Here is a 20,349-nt window from a genome sequence, read left to right as displayed (position 1 = left end):
TTCCCGGCTGGGAGATGGCCACCTTCTCACTGTGTCTCACATGGAGGGGAGGGAGACCTCTGGGGTCTTCCTCATCTTTATGAAGACTCTGATCCTGTCATAGAAGCTCTACCCTCCAGACCTCATCTAAACCCAGTTACCTCCCAAAGCCCTGACTTGCAAATACCACCCTATTAGAGGTTGGAGCCTCAGCACAAACGTTCAGTCCATAGCGCCAGGGAAGAAGACGATGGTGGGCAACAAAGCCCCCTTGCCTCCCAGACCCACTGGCAAAGCTCAGTCTGAAGGATCTTTTCCATGGTCCATTGGAATTCTCTTAGCATTAATTAACTCCACACTCATCAAGACAAGCTTTGCATTCTGATTTCCCCTGTAATTCATGCCCAAGAAGAAAGCTTGTTGACCACGCTGACGCTTTGGTTCCTGAGCTGACCCCTGGCAGTCATTTGGGAGACAGGCATTCTGATGTCTCTCTTAGGCTCACATGGTTTGCATGGGTGTGAGTCAGGCTCCTGGGGCCGGCACCACCAGGGGTGAGCCTCGGGACGTCCGTAGCCCAAGACTAGTCACCTAGCTAAAGGTAATTCCCTCTGCGTTTACCTTACCAACCTCTGGATTGGCCCAGCTCCAGCCAGCCTTCTCTCAGATGGAAAGGGACTTCAAAGAGCATGGGATTTTGGGTGGGCAGGCCCGGGTGGAAGTTCTAGCTCTGTCATTTCCCAAATATAGGGGTCTACAGTCTTCCGTACAGCACGGTGATTGGACAGGGCACGGTGCATCCCCCCCCTCAATGCTAGCCGTATGGTCTTGGGAAGCGACTTAAACTCTCTCTGCCTCACCTCCCTTATCTGTAAAACGGGGAATCCCAGTGATTTGAACTCATATACGTGATATGACTAGGGTGGCAGTCGCTTGATAAACGGCAGCTATTTTTATTACGATAAGACACACGTAAACAAAGTTAACGCCTATTTATACTTTAAGCCTCAGCACACACGTGGCTTCTTTTGAGACGCACTCGCTTCACCGGCACACATGTACGCCCTCCTTGTGTGCTTTCGGAACACCCTGTGCCTAGTGTTCACAGAGCTCTCTCGCACGCTGGGATTATCCACCTCCCTTCCTGAACTTTGGGCAACTGGAGGGCAGGGCTTCATGTTGCTCACTGGAATATTCTGGGCTCCTATCCTATTACACCCACACTGTGATAGCCAGGACTCTCTGGTCATAAGAGGCAGCAACACTGCTCAGCCGGCCCACGCACATAAGGGGCATAGCTTTCGCTCATCAACTTAACCTCTGCAGAGGTTCTGTCCCGTGCTGGGCTTCTGAGCCAACGGGTAGATTCTTCCAGGCTCCTCCATATGATGGGAGATGTGGCTCTTGCCTCCGTTCTCATGGTTTGAGGTTCAAAGGGAACGAGAGAGCTATTCCTTACTGTCTGGTTCAGAAAGTTCCAGGTTGGATTCTGACTAGCCCTGCCTGGGTCATGGTCCTCGAGGATGAGGGACGAGAGGTGGTGTTACTCTGCTTAGCCCACGGCAGGGTCTTGTGCCCATGGTGGGGTGGGTGGGGTATGGGGCACAGACGCTGTTAGACGAACGTCTACGTTCAGACACGAAAAGGCCGCAAGGAAGTTTCACGGGCTCCGGAAGTCAAAGTCCAGGCTCATCCTTCCGGGGGTGGGGTGGGGGAGGCAAAATGGTGCCAGTGCTGGCTCGCGGAGGATAGGTGGGCATGTGGACGGGCAAGAGGACAGGGCAGGCTCTCTGGGCCGAGGCGCGGGAAGTCGAGGTGCTGGGTTGGAGAGGTGCGTGTGGGACGTGAGGCGGGGAGGGATGCCAGACGTCCCGGGGCTTCATGGGGTGATGTGTTCACGTCCTCGCGCGGCCATAACCAAGTGCGACAAACCGGACGGCTTTATTTATTTTTTTTTTTTAATTTTTTTTAAGTTTATTTATTTTGGGGACAGAGAGAGACAGAGCGTGAATGGGGGAGGGTCAGAGAGAGAAGGAGACACAGAATCTGAAACAGGCTTCAGGCTCCGAGCTGTCAGCACAGAGCCCGACGCGGGGCTCGAACTCACGGACCGTGAGATCATGACCTGAGCCGAAGTCGGACGCTCAACCGACTGAGCCACCCAGGCGCCCCTGGACGGTTTTAAACAACAGGAATTTGGGGCACCTGGGTGGCTCAGTCGGTTCAGTGTCCAACTTCGGCTCAGGTCATGATCTCACGGTTCGGGAGTTCAAGCCCCACACAGGGCTCACTGCTGTCTCCACAGAGCCTGTTTCGGATCCTCTGTGCCCCACTCTGTCTTTGCCCCTCCCCCAACCACGCCCTCCCTCCCTCTCTCAAAAAACGAATAGATATTTAGAAAATTAAATTAAAGGGGTGCCTGGGTGGCTCAGTCGGTTAAGCATCCGACTTCGGCTCAGGTCATGATCTCGCGGTCCGTGAGTTTGAGCCCCGCGTCGGGCTCTGTGTTGACGGCTCAGAGCCTGGAGCCTGTTTCGGATTCTGTGTCTCCCTCTCTCTGACCCTCCCCTGTTCATGCTCTGTCTCTCTCTGTCTCAAAAATAAATAAACGTTAAAAAAAAATTTTTTTTTTTAAAGAAAATTAAATAAAAAAAAAACCAAAACAACAGGAATGTATTCTCTCACAGTTCCGGAGGCCGGGAGGGAAACATGAAGGTGCCGACAGAGCCATGCCCCCCCCTCCCTCAGGTTCTAGGATGATTTTCTTCCTCGCCTCTTCCAGCTTCTGGGAGCCCCAGGCTTTCCTCAGCTTGTGGCAAGAACTCCAACCCTTGCCTTTGTCATCACGTGACCACCTTCCCTCTGTGTGGCTGTGTCTTCACGTGGTGTTTTCCTCTTGGTCTCTCTCCCCTTCTTTTTAAATTTTTTTTTAAATCTTTATTTTTGAGAGAAAGACAGAGTTTGAGCAGGGAAGGAGCAGAGAGAGAGAGAGAGAGGGAGACACAGAATCCAAAGCAGGCTCCAGGCTCTGAGCCGTCAGCACAGAGCCCGAAGCAGGGCTCGAACTCACCAACTGTGAGATCACGACCTGAGCCGAAGTCAGACACTCAACCGACTGAGCCACCCAGACACCCCTCTCTCCCCCTCTTATAAGGATACCAGTTACGTGAGGTTAAGGATTCACCCTAATCCAGCATGATCTCACCTTAACTAACTACATCTTCAGAGTAACCATCCAATGAGGTCACTTTCTGGGGCTCGGGGGTTAGAACTTCAACGTGCCTTTTTGGGGGACACGATTCAACCCACATCGGGCAGCGATGAGTCAGAAGCCTGAAGAAGTGGGTTGAGCCAGAGCATGGGGGGTTATGGTGGCCACACAGAAGGAAGTCACTGAAGACTTGGGGTCCGGGGACAGCATGACCCACTGACATGTTAGCATGGGCTGGAGAGAGCGAGCCCGGCATCTTGGAAGGTCACTGAAGTGGTTCGGACGAGGGACAACAGCCATAGTGATCTTGGGTGGCATCGTTTGGAATGGGAGCTGCTGAAAGAGGGGGAGGTGGGAGACAGACTGGAAGGTGATGCCTCAGTTTCCAGCCGGGTTTACTGGGAGGGAGGCAGACGTGAGGTCTCGGAGAAAGGACTCTGAGCTTGGTTCTGTGCCCATCGAGGCCGAGGTGACGTGTGCCATAACCTGTGGCAGTGAGCCTGATGCCTGCATGGTGGCAACAGCAGCCAAGCGGCCTGGAATCCCGCCCATTGGTTCCCAGCTTCCGTGCTATCCTACCTGCCTGGGGCGCCCTCTGCCTCCCCATGTAGCGAATGAGGACACGAATTACCTTGACTACCACAAGTTTGCAAAAGCCTACTCTCCACCTGGAGCTCTGCTAGGTGGTTTGTGCACATCGTCCCACTGAATCCCTCAAATGAGCTGGGGAAGTAGGTGTGTTAGGCCCGTTTTGCAGAGGAAGATACTGAGGCCTAGATGCCGTTACCTGTCTAGTCTCACACCAGAGCGGTGGGGGGGAGGCTGGGATTGAACCCAGCTTCGTTTGTCCAAACAAACCCTTCCTATCACTCTCCCTCTGCCTCCCACAGCACTTTTCTTTGTACTTCTCAGATGGGGCCCGTCTTATTTTGTCTTCTTACCCACATGTCTTGACACTCCGAAGTGTGAGCTACTTGCTGGAAAGGACTATGGGTTCCTCCCTGAGCTCCCCCAGCAAGCTCTGCTGTGGTTAGCGGAACTCCAGCGAGGCTCCTGGGCAGTTAGAGGTGACAATCCTGGCACCCTACCCCAAGGACTGTCTCCATGTGCTCTCGGGGGAGTGCTTTCCCTAGAATGGTGCACACAGCTGGGGTAAGACTGCCCTGGGGCCTCCAGTTGCCCCGGGGCCCCACCGGGCTGCCCCTGGGGCCGAGAGGAACCCGATCTTGGAAAACTGGGGCCCGTTTGGCCCTTTCTGTGTGCTCCAGCTTCAGGCTGGGCAGCTCCGATGGAGGGCCTGCAGACCACGAAAATGACTTTGGATCTACTTAGACTGCGATGAGAGCCCGCGAGAGGGTTTCCAGCCAGGAATTAATGTTAGTCGATAAACAGGTTTTGAGATTACTTCAGCTGCCCCCTGGGGGAGAGAGGGGGAGGGAGAATTGAGGGCAGGAATGGAAGCGGGGAACAGGGTTCCCACATACAGCTGGACAGATTGTGCGCTGCTCAACTCCGGACAGCAGTGTGAATGGCACCCCCTGGGGTTATACAACACGGTGGCCCTGGGGAAGACAATACAGACCATGGTAGTGGTCTGGGTGCAGGATGATAGAAGCCTGGACTAGGATGTTAGCAGGTAGGTGGAGAGAAATGGGTCGATTCTGGGTATGGTTGGAAGAAGGGTCTTTTCAAGAATGTGCTAGTACTTTGGCTGTGGAGGGGGAGGGGAAGAGAGGAATCGGGGTGAGGCGTTTGGACCAAGTGACTGAGTGGGAGGCGGTGCTGTTCACTGAGATAGGGGACACTGGAAGGGGAGAGCGGGTGTGCAGGGATGAATCTGGAGCAGAACCGGATAAACTTGCAGAGACTGGCAGACAAACCACCGCGTGGTACATGGGAGCGATGTTTGGGGCCCGAGGCCAGTGGGCCTTTCTCTTCTTGCTCTGGGAAGCCCAGTGGCCCGAGAGGGGACGGGGGTTCGAGACGGAACCGACGCTGCTGGGCGGGGCCGGCCGTGTGGGCGGGTGACCCGTGCAGCCACACGGGGCTCCGTGCTTTCCGAGGGCCCCTCGCTTGGTTGAAAGCTCTCTCTCTCGTTGCCGTCTTGAAATGCCTGGTCCATTTCCAACAAGGGCTCCCTCGTCTTCTTTTGCACAGGGCCCTGCAAACTGTGCAGCTGGTTCTGTTGTGGGAAAGAGCTGACACCCACAGGCTTGGGCCAGCCCGTACAGAGCTTCCGGAATGTGCACATTCAACCCAGAATGAGTCCCGGGGCAGCAGACGCTCTGGACCCAAAGTGCGTCGAGTGCCTGGGGTGTAGTGAGTGCTTTGGAAGCGTTTGCCGCGAGGGGTACGGATTATCGCAAGGGGCGGTGAGGACGGTGAGCGGGGAGCGTCCTGCACCTTCCAACTCGGGGAGGAGGGCAGGATAGGCTGGGTAGAGATGATCGTTTGTCTTGGGAGCAAAAGCGTGATCTGCGAGGTGCAACCTGGTTTGGGATTCTAAGAGTGGGGGCTACCGACTGCCCCCCCAACACCCAGGACCTCTGTGGCCCCAGGATGTCTGGCAGGTGGGGATGCTTTGGAGGAGTCCCGGAGATGCGCACACAGGGGAGTTGCACATGCTTCCTCCTGGGCTCCCCGAGACAGACAGCCGCCTCGCCGTGGAGCTGGCCGTGCGTGTTGGGGCACAGACCTTCCGTGCCCTCGTTCTGTCGGATGAAGGCAGCCCGCAACCTGCTCCCCAGAGCAGCTGCAGGGCTGGGCCTGCACCTCTTCGGGCTCTCACGGCTCCCTCGTGATGTCCCTTCTGTGCCACTTGTTGCCTTGAAACACGGCGTTAGGGAATTACCCCATCTCCTGGGTGAACTCTGTGGGGCGGAGGCTGTGGGAACCAGCTGGTGTGGGCCAAGGGTGCCTGGAGCGGGGGAAACCCAGTGGAGAACTGTTCTTTCCAGAAGCACCAGTTCCCGGAACCATGGCTGTCGCACGCGGCCTCCCGTTTCCAGGCAGGACTCGGGTGAGACCAGACGTTCAGGTGCCTGGTGTTTCTCTGGAAGGTTATCAGGACTGGAAACTCCCGGGCCAAACCCGAATCGATCGATCACATCAGGGTTTTGTCATCTTTTCTCCAGAAGCTCCTCTGAGGCCCCGTTAGCAATTCTGTCAGCTGCATTTTGACACGGGTGTGCCTGTGCGCACATGCCTGCGTGAGCCATGCCAGTCTTCGGATGATGAAGCCTCAAAGCCTCGTCTTGTGCCAACACCCTGTGCCGCCTCCCTCACCCTGGGTCTGGGCGGGGGGGGGGCCGGGCACGTTTCCTTTCTGCGTAAGAAGCTCACTCCGTCTCCTCCGCCCACTGTGGAGGGGGTGTCTCCCGGCCCCTTCCCTTTGGCTATGCAGGCAAGCTCTAGAGTTCCTAGCGGGGACAGTGTGGTTAAACGGCACACGCATGGGGTTTGGAGTTGGACGGGCGTGAGTTGGAAGACCGCCCTTGGATACCTGGCTTCGTGGTGTAAGGCTGAGGGCAGGGGTGGAGCAGAGTGCCTGGGGACACGCTGTGTCTCTCCCGTGTCCCACTGCCTCAGTTTCCCCATCTGTAACGGGAGTCCTTACAATACACATCCTACAGGCTGCTGTGTTAGACAAGTTAACACACGTAAAGGGCCATGTCCACAGTTAGCGCTAAGTATGTGCTTATGACCATCCCTAGTGAAGTAGAAATGACCTCATAAGGCTTTTGTTCAGAAAGTAAACTGTAAGGTCATCGAGGACAGAGACTGTACCTTTGCTTCCTTAGCACCTAACAGAGCTGCCCCGGCTTGCCGCTTGCCGGTATCTTGGGAATAAAAGGAAAGAAATGATAGATCACCACCTTGGTTTTGAATGAGTATTTTCTCCGGGAGCCTGGGTGGCCCAGTCGGTTGAGCGTCCGACTTCGGCTCAGGTCATGATCTCACGGTTTGTGGGTTCGAGCCCCCATCGGGCTCTGGGCTGACGGCTCAGAGCCTGGAGCCTGTTTCAGATTCTGTGTCTGCCTCTCTCTCTGCCCCTCCCCCACTTTCTCTCTCTCTCTCTTTTTCTCTCTCTCAAAAATAAATAAAACGTTAAATGAGTATTTTCTCATCCGAAGAACTACAGATCTGACAGCCAGCTTAAGGGGCCTTTTCTCCTACCTGAGACATTCTCTTCAGGCGTTTTCCTCTTAGTCTGTAAGATTTGGGTTTTTTTTTTTTTTTTTTTAATTGAAGTGAAATTCACATGACCTAAAATGAACCATTTTAAAGCGAACAATTCAGTGACAATTAGTACGTTAAAAATTTTTTTTTTAATGTTTTATTTATTTTTGAGACAGAGAGAGACAGAGCATGAGTAGGGGAGGGGCAGAGAGAGAGGGAGACACAGAATCGGAAGCAGGCTCTAGGCTCTGAGCCATCAGCCCAGAGCCCGACGCGGAGCTCGAACTCATGGACCACAAGGTCATGACCTGAGCTGAAGTTGGACGCTTAACCTACCGAGCCAGCCAGGCACCCCGATGTTTATTTATTTTTGAGAAAGAGAGAGAACAGGAAGAGGAGGGGCAGAGGAGGGAGACTAGAGGATCCAAAGCAGACTCCACGCTGACAGCAGAGAGGCTGACTCAGGGCTCGATCCCATGAACTGTGAGATCCTGACCTGAGCCCAAACTAAGAGTCGGACGCTTAACCTAGGGAACCACCAGACGCCCCTAGGCTTGAGTGTAATATTTTTTTAAAAGATGGAGAAAAAAGGAAAGAAACAAGAAAAGGGGAAACCACCGTGTTGCTGGCGGGGTTGCAGACCTCACTGCTCTTTAGGGCCAGCACCTCTGCAAATGCCAAGGTCATGGCGAAGGGCAGGGTGTTCAGGGCCCTGCTGGCTGTACCCAGGCTGGGGGGTCGCTCCGGAGGGTGTCTCTGAGGGACGAGGGACGTGAAAACATTATAGACTCGTAAGGGCTTTCTCTTTAGTACAGTTGGTCCTCGTAGGGGGGAGAGAGGCTGCAGGTGGAGTCCCTTTATTTATTTTTAAATGTTTTATTTATTTATTTATTTATTTAAAAAAAATTTTTTTTTTTTTAACGTTTATTTATTTTTGAGACAGAGAGAGACAGAGCATGAACGGGGGAGGGGCAGAGAGAGAGGGAGACACAGAATCGGAAACAGGCTCCAGGCTCTGAGCCATCTGCCCAGAGCCTGACGCGGGGCTCGAACTCACGGACCGCGAGATCGTGACCTGAGCTGAAGTCGGACGCTCAACCGACTGAGCCACCCAGGCGCCCCAAATGTTTTATTTATTTTTAAGAGACAGGGCACGCAAGCAGGGAGGGGCAGAGAGAGAGAGGGGGACAAGCAGGCTCCGCGTCGACAGCAGAGAGCCTGATGCGGGGCTCAAACGCACAAACCTTGAGATCATGACCTGAAGTCATGACTCTTAGCCCACACTGACTGAGCCACCCAGGCGCCCCAGGTGGAGTCCCTTCTAAACCCTGTTTTAACCCTCTCTGCCCCAAGTCTTCTGACCGAATTGCTGGATCTGAGTGAGAGGCAGGGATTTGTACGCATTTCCCCATTTTCTTGCCCCAGGCTGGCCTCTGCGGGGGCACAGAAAACAAGGAACTGTCCCCAGGCTGGTCTAAGCCCCTGAGCAAGTACTGCCCCGGGCAGGAGGACTGCCTGGGTAGATGGCCGGTCCTGGTCTAGAGCTGCTGTCACTGGGTTTGGGGACCACCGCCGTCCAGGTCTGGGGTTATGGCGGAGACCTGAGGCTATAGTGCAGGTGGCAGGTGCTGACCCAGACTCTGGCGTGTGGGGGAGGAGTGTTTAAACGTGACTGCTCTCTGTGACCTCATCCCCTGCTTTCACATGGGTCCCTGATGTCACATCTCTTCGTGACACTTCGATGAGCAAACTCCACGTCAGCATGTTATCTTTAAAACTGTTGGGAAGGTGCCACTTTTGGTGACATCCCACCCCACCCCCCACTTCCCAGTAATGGTTAATTTGAGGTTTGGTTACATTTTCTATTTAAAAAAAATTTTTTTTAACATATATTCATTTTTGAGAGAGAAACAGAGCCTGAGTGGGAGAGGGGCAGAGAGAGAAGAAGACAAAGAATTCGAAGCAGGCTCCAGGCCCTACGCGGGGCTCGAACTCACGGGCCATGAGATCATGACCTGAGCCGAAGTCGGTGCTCAACCGACTGAGCCACCCAGGGGCCCCGAGGTTGGGTTACATTTTCAATGAAGTTGTTGGGAAGGAAAGACTCTTCTCTTCCCGTCTCCTCCCTCCTCCCCGTCCTCCTTCCTCCCCTCCACCCTGTGTTTGTTTGTTTGTTTTTTTTTCAATATATGAAATTTATTGTCAAATTGGTTTCCATACAACACCCAGTGCTCATCCCAGAAGACCCTCCACCCTGTATTTGTAGAGCCCAGTTTTAGGAGCCCGAGATAAGCGGTGAGCGACAGGCAAAGCCTTCCTCCCAGGGAGCTTGCATGGAGGGAAGTTGGCCCAGAAAGAAAGGACATAAAAATAAACCGGGTAATTCGGGTTGGGATCAGTGTTACCAACTATGCACTCAGGGTGCCTGATGAGAGGGCAGCGGAGGCCCCCTTGCGGGAAAACTGAACGGGGAGGATGGGCCACGCAAAGGTCTGGGTGAGCGTGCCAGGTGCAGGCCGACCTTGGGAAGGAGCTGGCAATCTGCAGATCCTAAAAAAGACCCAGAAGCCCCCTGTGCTGGAGCCCGAGGGAGGCAGGGAGGGAGAGGCCCGAAAGGTGGACTGCGAGGGAGCGGGCTTTCAGGGCACACCAGGCAATCGTTTTAGAGTATTAAGCAGTGGTCAGAGGAGCACTTTTAAAGGCCCCCCACCCCCCTCCCCCCGGCCCCTAGGCGAGGACGGGTCATACGTGGAGAGGAGGAGAGAGGCGCTGAGCCCGGCTTTGCTCTGCTGACCTGGCGCCTGTGGGCCAGTCCCTTATCCACCCCAGGACCTTGGGCTTCGCTCTGCCCAGCATGGCTGAGTTCGCCCTCCGGGCTCCCAGAAGCCTGGATGCACAGGGTTCTGAGGTCCTTACCTGACCTTTAAGCCACCTGTCCTCCCTGCGCTCCTGGCCAGCCTGACCACCCATCCTGTCACAGCTCTGCTCATTCCAGACTCCAGATTGTCATCCTTTTGAAACTTTTAATATTAAATATTAAATATTAAGTCTTAATATTAAAAATCTTCAGTATAAAGGAAAATGAAAAGGACAGTATACTCAATTGTTATTAGCATTTTGCCATTTGTATTTGTACTCGCTCTCCCTATAAAGAAGGTGGGGTTTTTTTTGAGTCATTCGAAGGGTGTAGATATTATGCTCTTTTATTATAAACACTATAGCATACATCTCTCAAGAATAAAAACATTCTTGGGGCGCCTGGGTGGCGCAGTCGGTTAAGCGTCCGACTTCAGCCAGGTCACAATCTCGCGGTCCGTGAGTTCGAGCCCCGCGTCGGGCTCTGGGCCGATGGCTCGGAGCCTGGAGCCTGCTTCCGATTCTGTGTCTCCCTTTCTCTCTGCCCCTCCCCCGTTCATGCTCTGTCTCTCTCTGTCCCAAAAATAAATAAAAAACGTTGAAAAAAAAAATTAAAAAAAAAAGAATAAAAACATTCTTGGGGCGCCTCAGTTAAGCATCTGACTTCGGCTCAAGTCATGATCTCACAGTTCGTGAGTTGCAGCCCCATACTGGGCTCTGTGCTGACAGCTCAGAGCCCGGAGCCTGCTTCGGATTCTGTGTCTGCCTCTCTCTCTGCCCCTCCCCCACTCACGCTCTGTCTGTCTCTCTCTGTCTCAAAAAAAAAAAAGAATACCAGCATTCTTAATGTAATAAAAACTTTCTTTTTTTTTTTAAGTTTATTTATTTTGAGAAAGAATGTACACGCGTGCATGCATGAGTCAGGGAGGGGCAGAGACATAGGGAGAGAGAAAGAATACCAAGCAGGCCCCTCCCTCTCCCTGTCAGCCCAGAGCCCCGACGTGGGGTTTGATCTCATGAACTGTGAGATTATGACGGGAGCCAAAATCAAGAGTCTGATGCTTAACCAACTGAGCTTAACCAAGTGGGCCCCTAAAATCTTTCTGAACGTAGTAAAAATATATTCTAAATGTAATAAAAATGTCTATTTTTGTATTATGTAATAGACAATGGAAGATTATTTAGCTGTAAAAGAAAGAAATCTGCCATTTTGACAACGTGGGTGGACCTTGTAGACATCATGCTAGGTAAAAGGAGTGAGACAAAGACAAATATTATATGATCTCACTTATATGTGGAATCTAAAAAAAAAAAAAAAAAAAAAGAAGTTCTAGATGCAGAGAACAGAGTGGTCGTTGCCAGGGGTAGGGGTGGGGGAAATGGGTGAAGGGGTCCAAAGGTGCAAACTTCCAGTCATGAGATAAATAAGCTCTAAGGCACGGAACTCACAGCACGGTGACTATAATTAACAACACTGTCTTGTGCGTCTGAAAGTTGAGAAGAGAGCAGATCTTAAAAATTCTCATCACGCACACACACAAAGGGTAGCTATGTGTGAAGTGCGGTCTGTTCACCAGACTTATTGTGGGTATCGTTTCCCAGTAAATACATGTGCCAAATCGTTATGTTGTACGCCTTCAGTGAATACAATGTTATATGCCAATACAACCGGAAGAAAAAAAAGAACAAAAACATTCCTCTACGTGGCTGTAATCCAGAAAATGGACAACGATCCCCCCCATGGCATCTTACAGGCAGCTCCTATCGAGTTTCCCTAATTAGCCCCCAAATGTGCTCTTGGCACGTTTGAACTGGAGTCCAGCCAAGGGTCACGTATTACATTTGGGTTGTCTCTTTAGTGTCTTTTAGTGTAGAATATCCCCCACTATGCCACTTTTTGCTCGGATATTGACTTTTTGAAGAACTACACCAGTTGTGGTGGAATGTCGTAGAATGTTGTCAGATGGTTTGTTAAGATGATTTCCTTGTGGTGTCAGTTAATCTGTTCTGTCAGCTGTATTTCCTGTAACCTGGAAATTAGGTCCAGAGGCATGATGAGGTTCAGGTTCAATGCTTTTGATAAGAATCCTTGATGATATCAACTTCACATAATCCCGTCGGGAGACCCACGTGGCCAGTTGCGACATGAAGTTTAATCACGTTCCTTGAGGGCAAGAAAATGGCTAGACTTCTTTTATATTTCTCCACAATGTCTAAAAAAAAAGGCTGGGCATCCAGTAATGTGTAGTAGATACAGCCGATTCGTGTCATTGGCAATAGTTACTCTATAAAGTCACCGTGAACGCTGGATCGCGGGATACCGAACCATTGCTTCTAGGGGATCTGCAGAGTTAGACTCCCGTGAGCCTCTGGTTACATTTTTGCCAACAGATCACTACAGAACCTTGTTTTGTCCTTGTGTGTTTCTGTTTAAAGACGTCTTGTGTACTGTGGTTTTTGATTCGTTAACACGGAGCTCAGGGCAGACCGCACGGTAACTCGTTCCGGAATGAAGCTTGTCTAACACTTGTGTTTTCTCCATGAGGCACATCACAGCCTTTTGGCACTTGGAAGCGGTAGGCAGCCCTTCAGTCTTACTCTTGGGGACCATTTTACACAGCAAAATCACCAACAGAAAGCACAGAAATGCAAAAACTGTAGCACTCAATGGACGGTGGAAAGGAAGGCACTTGCTCGCAGTACGAGAGCCAAACCAAGGAGGCCGCCTCCTTCAACCTCAGCTAGGGATGTGCGTGTTGCAAGACACAAAGTTTTGGAGCACCTGGGAATGTCCACGGGTATTGATTTTAGAGATACAAATTTTAGTGACTGGCTGAATGCAAAATGTGGGATAAACAGGATCAACAGGATCCACTAAATATTCTGGATGAAGACAATTTGAATTAGCTGTGTGACCTTGAACTAGTTGCACGACCCTTCTGACCTTCGTTTTCCTAACCTGTCCCTTCACTGGGTGGTCTTGGAGCTTTTCCCAGCCCTGGGATCCTGGGAACTGGGTGGGAATCGAGTTTCTCTCGGTTTGGCTTTCTGGGGATGGAGGGACCCCATCCCCTTTCTTTCTGTGCAGGTTTGTGGATTTCCACGCAGCTGCCTCCACGTGCTCCCCCTCCAGGGCCTCCCTGCTCACCGGACGGCTCGGCCTTCGCAATGGAGTCACGCACAACTTTGCGGCCACTTCCGTGGGGGGTCTTCCGCTCAACGAGACCACCTTGGCTGAGGTGCTGCGGCACGCTGGCTATGTCACTGGGATGATAGGTAACCCTGGAGCTCCGCAGCCGGGACCCCCACCTCCCATAGCACTTATGGGGTGCCCGCTTTGTGTTTGGGTAGCCCCAACGTGCCATTACCCTCTTCTGTTCATGTCTGCTTTTTGTTGATTTCCTGCTGTCAATGCTAGGAAGGCTCTCAGCTGTAAGTAACTGAGGAGACCTAACAGGGAACTAAGACCATCAAGGGAGTTGTTTTCCTCCCATGGTAACAAGCTTAGAGGTGAGTGATTGCTTTCATTGGCTGGGCGGCTCAAGGAAACCATTTCTGTTTTTTCTGCTCTTTTTGTCCTGCCGCTTGTTGCCTCTTGGTTGCAACAGAGCTGCTCAGTACCATTCACCATAATTTGGCCTCAAGGAAGGAGAAACAGACGGGAGGAGGTGCCAGCCTCCCGTGGCCTCCTGTATTCACTTCTTCTGAGAGAGCAAATCTGTTCTCAGACACTCCCCCTCCCTCCGGGCAGAAAAGCACTTAAATCTTCTCGGTGGATTTCTATGGCCACACCTTGCCGCAGGGAAGGCTGGGAAAACTGGGGTTAGGATTACAATGGGCACGGCTCTCCGATCCCCTGAACAAAACCGAAGTTCTGTTAGCAGGACAAGTGGGGGCATGGGTGTAAGGTAGGCAAACGGCGGCATCTGCCACGCCATCCAGTGGCTTCCTTTCTTCTTAAATTTCTGTAGGCACCTCTTACTCAACATGTGCTACACGTAGCCAGGTAGTGAGCTAAGTTTTTCTTTGCATCAGGGTAGGGAGATCCCTTGTGAGATGATAATTTCCCCCAGGATGTACGTTAGAAGATTGACTTTCAGACGGGTGGAGAGACCTGTCCAGTGTCGCCCACCCTGTCGCGGGAGGATCTAGACAGGTGTGTCTGCCCAGCCTCGCTCCGATGCTTTGCTCCACCTCTGGCCTTCCCTCCAGAGGCCAAGACAACGCAGCACTCCCAACAGCACCCTTAGGCTGCCTGTGCTTGTTGTTCTGACTTTCCAAGAGCCGGGTCCACTGGGATTCCTGCCTCCCTTCTCATACGACGTGGCAAGGGAGGGTTTCCAACAAACAGGATGGCCGCGAGGGTCCCTGTGGGGGTGTTCTTGATGCCTGGAGCGCCCGTGTTAACCTGTAGGAGGCTCCGGTTTCTGGTGTCGGCCCCACCTTCTCCTCTGGATCGAGGAGCCCCACATACTTTTACAGAAGGTCAGACTGGAGCGTGGCATTCATTCATTGTCCCAGGTGGGTGAGCCCCAGGGGGGAGGAGCTATAAGATCTCTCCTTTTCCATCCCTTCCTGCCCGTACGCCGGAGGTATAATTACCCTGAAGCTCCCACGAGGGGCTGAGTATCCTTATTGGCCCCATCACACGCATCCCTGTCGTGGTCACAGCCTGGAAGGGTTTGGCCCCTGGGACTCAGCTGGGCTGTACCTGAGCTGAGTTTGCTGTGGCTTGCCCTTCCCTCTTCATGCCTTTGAACTCCCAGTGAGCCACTGATTGCACATGAACTCTCCCTTCCCCATCCGATCTACCTTTGGCGTCTTAGAGACTGGATATTCGGCCACATTGTGTTGTGATTATGAGTTCCCTGTAAGCATGCTTGTGGGAAAAACAAAAAACCCACCGAAGCGATCTCAAGACCGTGGGCACCACCCACGCTTTGCTTCTAACCTTGGTTTAGGGTCTTGTACAGATACCACTAGGTCCTCCTTTTAACCCCTTCCTCATATCTTATATTTCTTCTTTTAACGTTTTTTAAAAATTTTTTTTTAACGTTTATTTATTTTTGAGACAGAGAGAGACAGAGCATGAACGGGGGAGGGGCAGAGAGAGAGGGAGAGACACACAATCCGAAGCAGGCTCCAGGCTCTGAGCTGTCAGCACAGAGCCCGATGCGGGGCTCGAACTCACGAACCGTGAGATCATGACGGGAGCCAAAGTCGGACGCTTAACCGACTGAGCCATATTATTTTATAAGGTGCCCCTTATTTTATAGTTCTGTGTAATACATTTTATCTATTTATTAGAATTTTAATAATCTTAGAAACAGCTTAAACATTTTAATATAATTTTGGATTTCTACGTGATGCTTCATCCAAGCCTTCCACATGAGTGCTTAACCCACTTCCCCTCTATCTTATGTTACATTTTTTTTTTTCAAACCTACAGAGCAATTGCAAAAAGGGAATAATAGACACCCCTGTACCCTTTACCTAGATTCCCTGGTTATTACCTTTTGCTACATGCATTTGTCTCTAAAAGAGAGTTTGGTAGCATTTCATCGAGGCCTTGCAAAGTAACTTGCTTCAGCCACAGTCCTGCGGTTGCCTGTTTCTTTCTTTCCCTTGTGCATCATTCGGTGCCGCCGCTGTTAAGATCTGTGTACCGCGTTCTCTGCCCCTTGCCCCGTGGCTGGTTTCCCTGCGATCCCTGCTTCTCAAAGCGGAATTAGCAGGTCAGAAAGCTCAAACGTGGTCAGAGTTTTTGCCACACATCACCCAGTCATTCTCCGCAAAGAAACGCATTTACAGAGCAAGGCGCAGCCGTGAATTTTCCTCCTTTGCTGTCCAGGTGATGAGGGTCTCTTCACTGGGGCAGCAGCAGGCCGGGGTGGGGGGTGGGGAGGTGGTCCCTGTGCAGGCTCCGCAGGCTGCTGATGTTGGTCAGAGAGCATGATGAAACCAGGAGGGAACCAGGCATCTCCAAGTCTGTCTGGAGCGCGCACCTGTCCTCCGAGCTTCGGCAGGGGCCCCAGCGCAGGAGGGTAGAGCAGGTCCAGTGGGCTACATGGGGTCACTGTGGGCACTGAATGCTCTTAGAGGAGCAGACGCTCAGCCTGCTGGCTTCTCTGGGCCCTTGGGAAAGGCTTGTCTTCCTTTTCACTCTGTGCTTTCCTGGGTAGAACCTGACTCATCCTGGCTCCCTCTCAGTCCCAGAGAGCGAGGCTTGGCTTTCACACAGCATTTACAGCCTCTCTTTGCTCATCCTCAGGAAAGGACAGCACTGATGGGGAGCTGAGTATGTGATCAGCTCCCCAAAGGCGCTGGGAGCGCCCATGGGGATTCGTCTGAAAGTCTCTCTTGCTTTCCTACAGGCAAATGGCATCTCGGGCACCATGGATCTTACCACCCCAACTTCCGCGGTAAGAATTCTTTGGGGAATTTGTTACCTGGGAAACAGGAAGTAAAGATCTTGGTGTAAAAGGATTCCATTAACATTTAAGCCATCCTGTGCCTGGGGTACACCTCTCCCGAGTTAGGACATCTTTATTCACAGGGTCACTTAGGTGCATTTGGGGGACCCAGGGCTCCCCTTGGTGTCATGCGCTTCTCGCGTGGCATCTTTCCTGGACACCCCCCTCTTTGGTGTCTGCTTGCCCTTTCTGGCCTTCCCATCGTGAGCCCATCTGTGGCCACGTCTCAGGGAACATTTGGCCCCGTGAGGCCCAGACATGTCCAGTGTCATAGCAAGTACAAATTGTCCCGAGGGTTCACAGAAGCAGATCATCAATCCAAATGGGAGATGCTCTCTCTTCCCTTCTTCCTGCAGCCGTTCACCGCCTCAGATTTCCGACGCTCGGGGCCTTGGAGAATAGGCCAAGATCGAGCTGCCTGAGCCAACGATCCTAAAGTCAGTGTGCTGACGGATAAGCTCTCTGAATGTCCAATTCACCGAATTTTCGATGGCTTTCCAAAGTTGTGGTTTTTACCTCTGCTCTCCCCCTGACCTGCCTCTTCCATTTCATATGAGAGTCCTCCTCGGACTTTCTCTTCAAGGCGGTTGATCATTACGTCAACTTCCGTGGCTTCTCCCCTGTCGCTACTTGGCATGCGCTTCTCTGCTACCCTGCTATTGGAGAAACAAATGGATGGCTTTCTCCTTGAACACGGTTCTCTATTTTGTAGACTTCTCCCCTCCTCCGCCCCAATGTCTCCCTCTATTTCCATGCAATGTTCTCTCCTAGACATGGGGGAACATGTGTGTCTGAAGATCTTTGCGTTTGGAGAATGGCTTTCAGAGAACCAGACTGCAACCAGCCTTCAGCCTCGGGCTCCCGCTGGGAGAGCACCCTCTCCAACTCCCTCCGCCTCTCCGGTGCTCCTTCCTCCCCCTCTCTTCCCTTGTGCCCCATTTTCCAGTTGGGCTGCCATGGCATCTCCTACATGTGCTTTTTAAGAACGGCAGGTGAAGGAAGTGTGGACCTGGCTTTTCCACTGACTAAAAATTAGTGCAGAACTTACTTTTCCCACTTGGTCTTTCTTCCTCCTTGACAAGTGAGGAGGTTGAACCAGATCAGGGTGTCGACACCTTGAGTGCGTATTTCTGGAGTTCCTGTGATGAGGGATACTGAGAGTGGATCTTGCTCAGCAGGAAGTGGTGCCATCTTGGATTCGTGGAGTCTGCCATTGGGACTGAGAAGCGAGAGCACCTGCCATATACTTGTGTCCCTGGACCAGATAGTCTGGAAAGGCCTGCCGACTTGGGCATGCTGAGGTGCCTTGTTTCCTATCTCCAGGTTTACTCATATCGCCTCCTGCTTCTTGTATCTCTTCCCTGGTACCCTGTCCTCGTTCTCCATTCCCCGCATCCCAACCTCTTACAGTTTAATCTATATATCTTGCTTCCCCTTCAGTCTCTTGAGGGCAGTCTCTTTTATTCCTTGAAGTACCATGCATGTACTTGATTTTCATCAAATGCTTACTGAGTGTGTTCATAACTGCACTGGGACGGTAGGTGTTCAATAATTCTCTCCACTTCCTCCCACTCTGGGTTAACTCTAATCCCAAGATGTTTTGCAAATCTAGTCTTACAGCCAGAACCCAGCAAAGAGTTTTCTTTGCATACTACAAAGGGATATTAATCAAATCCTCTTTTAATTACATACTCCACAGCACTGCAGTATTAAATCATGGAAAATTAAATTTTTGTCCTGGGTGTAAGAATGCAGGCTCACAGCACAGAAGCCAAGTGGGGGTGCTCACCGATTGCTTCTCTTCCAGGTTTTGATTACTACTTTGGAATCCCGTACAGCCACGACATGGGCTGCACCGATACCCCGGGCTACAACCACCCTCCTTGTCCAGCGTGTCCACGGGGGGACGGGGACGGACCGTCAAGGTAATCCGATCCAAGGAACAGAGAGTGGGCTCCAGAGCAAGGTGAAGTCCTAAGGGTGTAGTCCCTCAGGAGGGGGCGGGGAAGGGAAGCCTTAGCTGGCTCATGAATAACACAATAGTTAACATAATAATGGCCTTTTATTGAGAAATTGTCACGGGCTCTGGAAGCCGTGGGACCACTGCGTGCGGTGGGTATTTATCCTGACCTTGCAAGTAAGGAAACCAGTGAAGGTACAGGGAAGGGCCCGCTTGCCCAGGTCACCCTGGAGCTGTAAGAGGCAGAGACACTGGTTCCCCGTCTGGGTCCCTCTGAGTCTAGAGCCTACTTGCTGCACGAAGGGTGGTCGCTGGCCCAGCAGCGTGGCAGTCATCCGGGTGCTTGTTAGAAAAGCAGAATTTCAGACGCCCACCCCTCCATCCCAGGCCTCCCTTTCCACAAGACGCCAGGTGGCTTCGTGTGCACGTCTCAGGGGGAGAAGTGAAGTGCGATACGTCTCGTCGCTGCCCTCCTTACCAGCTGCGGCTTGGGGGGCACATCTGTGGTCACACTTGGTATGACATGTCAGCCGGGCCCCTTTAAATCCATGTTAAATCGAATAGAAAAGCAAAGGGGGGGGTGGCTTAGTGGGAGAGGGGGGAAGGGAGATATTTTAACTGATGGTGGAGTTGCCACAAGGTCATAAAAACCTAAAACACGTGACACCAACGATGGGCGTTAGCATGAGGATGCCCAGTAGAGTCATAACCTTTTCCTCTTTTTCACAGACTGTGGCCCTTGACGACTATTGACCCCAGTCTCACCTTGTCCCCCAAGCTTTTGTAAGGGGGGGCGGGGTTTGCACCAAAGTGTGATGAGGGATTTTCGTCTCTTTCCGATGCTTATCTGCACCATGGGGACAGAGTTCCTCCCGGAGATGGCTCTCGGTACCCTTTCTCTCTCCATGTTTCTCGGCTTCTCTCCTGGTCTCGTGGCGGCCAGGGCAGAGGGCCTCGGTGTTTATGGAGTTGCTAATAAGCCGCACAACGTGCAAAGTGCTAACCATTTGTTGTCTTGTTTGGCCCTTTCAGAGGGCAGGGGCGCGCTGCAGGTGAGGAGTCGGGCTCTGAGAGCTTAGGTGGGGGCGCCTGGGGCTTAGTCAACTAAGCTCCCGACTCTCGATTTCGGCTCAGGTCATGATCTCCCAGTTCATGAGTTTGAGCCCCTCGTCTGGCTCTGCACTGACAGGGCGGAGCCTGCTTGGGATTTTCTGTCTCTCCCTCTCTCTCTGCCCCTCCCCTGCTTGCACCTGTGTCTCTCTATCTCTCTCAAAAATAAATAAACATTAAAAGAAAAAAAGAATCTTGCTTTAAAAATAAAAAAAGCTTAGGTGATTTGCCACGGTCAATGGCCAGGGTCCTAATTCAGCCACATGTGTTGGGACATTCACATGCGAGGTTCATCTCCATCTATAAGACCAAGGGCTGAGGGTTTTTTTTTTTTTTTTTTCAGGAGATAAAACTGGTTTGACCCCCGCTTTTTCCAATGGCTAAAGCTTCTCCCAATTCTCCTAACATGGTTTGAAACTTTTAAGTTGTCTCTGGCCATCTGTGTTTTTGTTAGATGTCATGTCACACAGAGTCCCGATGGCCGACCTAGGAAAGCACCAAGCATTAGCACCCCATAGATGGAAGGCATCATTTAGGGAGGTCAGTGGAGAAAGCCAGGGATGGGGGCTATTCATTGGCTA

The 20,349-nt window shown here is 52.0% G+C and overlaps 1 protein-coding gene across 7 annotated transcripts in view; it reads left to right on the top strand.

The window, feature by feature from the left end:
- The window catches only part of ARSG (arylsulfatase G), a 109,352-nt gene that overhangs the window by 50,162 nt on the left and 38,841 nt on the right, over nucleotides 1–20,349 (top strand). For 6 of the 7 annotated variants that reach the window (XR_009255101.1, XM_058704233.1, XM_058704234.1 and 3 more), the window contains exons 3-6: nucleotides 13,314–13,501; nucleotides 16,600–16,647; nucleotides 18,506–18,623; nucleotides 19,046–19,174. Coding sequence is in view for 6 of the 7 variants with exons in the window: in XM_058704233.1 (XP_058560216.1) it covers nucleotides 13,314–13,501; nucleotides 16,600–16,647; nucleotides 18,506–18,623; nucleotides 19,046–19,174 (483 nt within the window). In the remaining variant the exon portion in view is untranslated. The remainder of the gene's footprint in view (nucleotides 1–13,313; nucleotides 13,502–16,599; nucleotides 16,648–18,505; nucleotides 18,624–19,045; nucleotides 19,175–20,349) is intronic. The other variant, XM_058704235.1, reaches the window with a different exon arrangement.

The sequence above is a fragment of the Neofelis nebulosa genome, chromosome 16 (genome assembly GCF_028018385.1).
Source record: "Neofelis nebulosa isolate mNeoNeb1 chromosome 16, mNeoNeb1.pri, whole genome shotgun sequence".
NCBI classification, from domain to species: domain Eukaryota; kingdom Metazoa; phylum Chordata; class Mammalia; order Carnivora; family Felidae; genus Neofelis; species Neofelis nebulosa.
The sequence above is the reverse complement of the archived record's forward strand: the minus strand, read 5'-3'. Positions and strand labels throughout refer to the sequence as shown.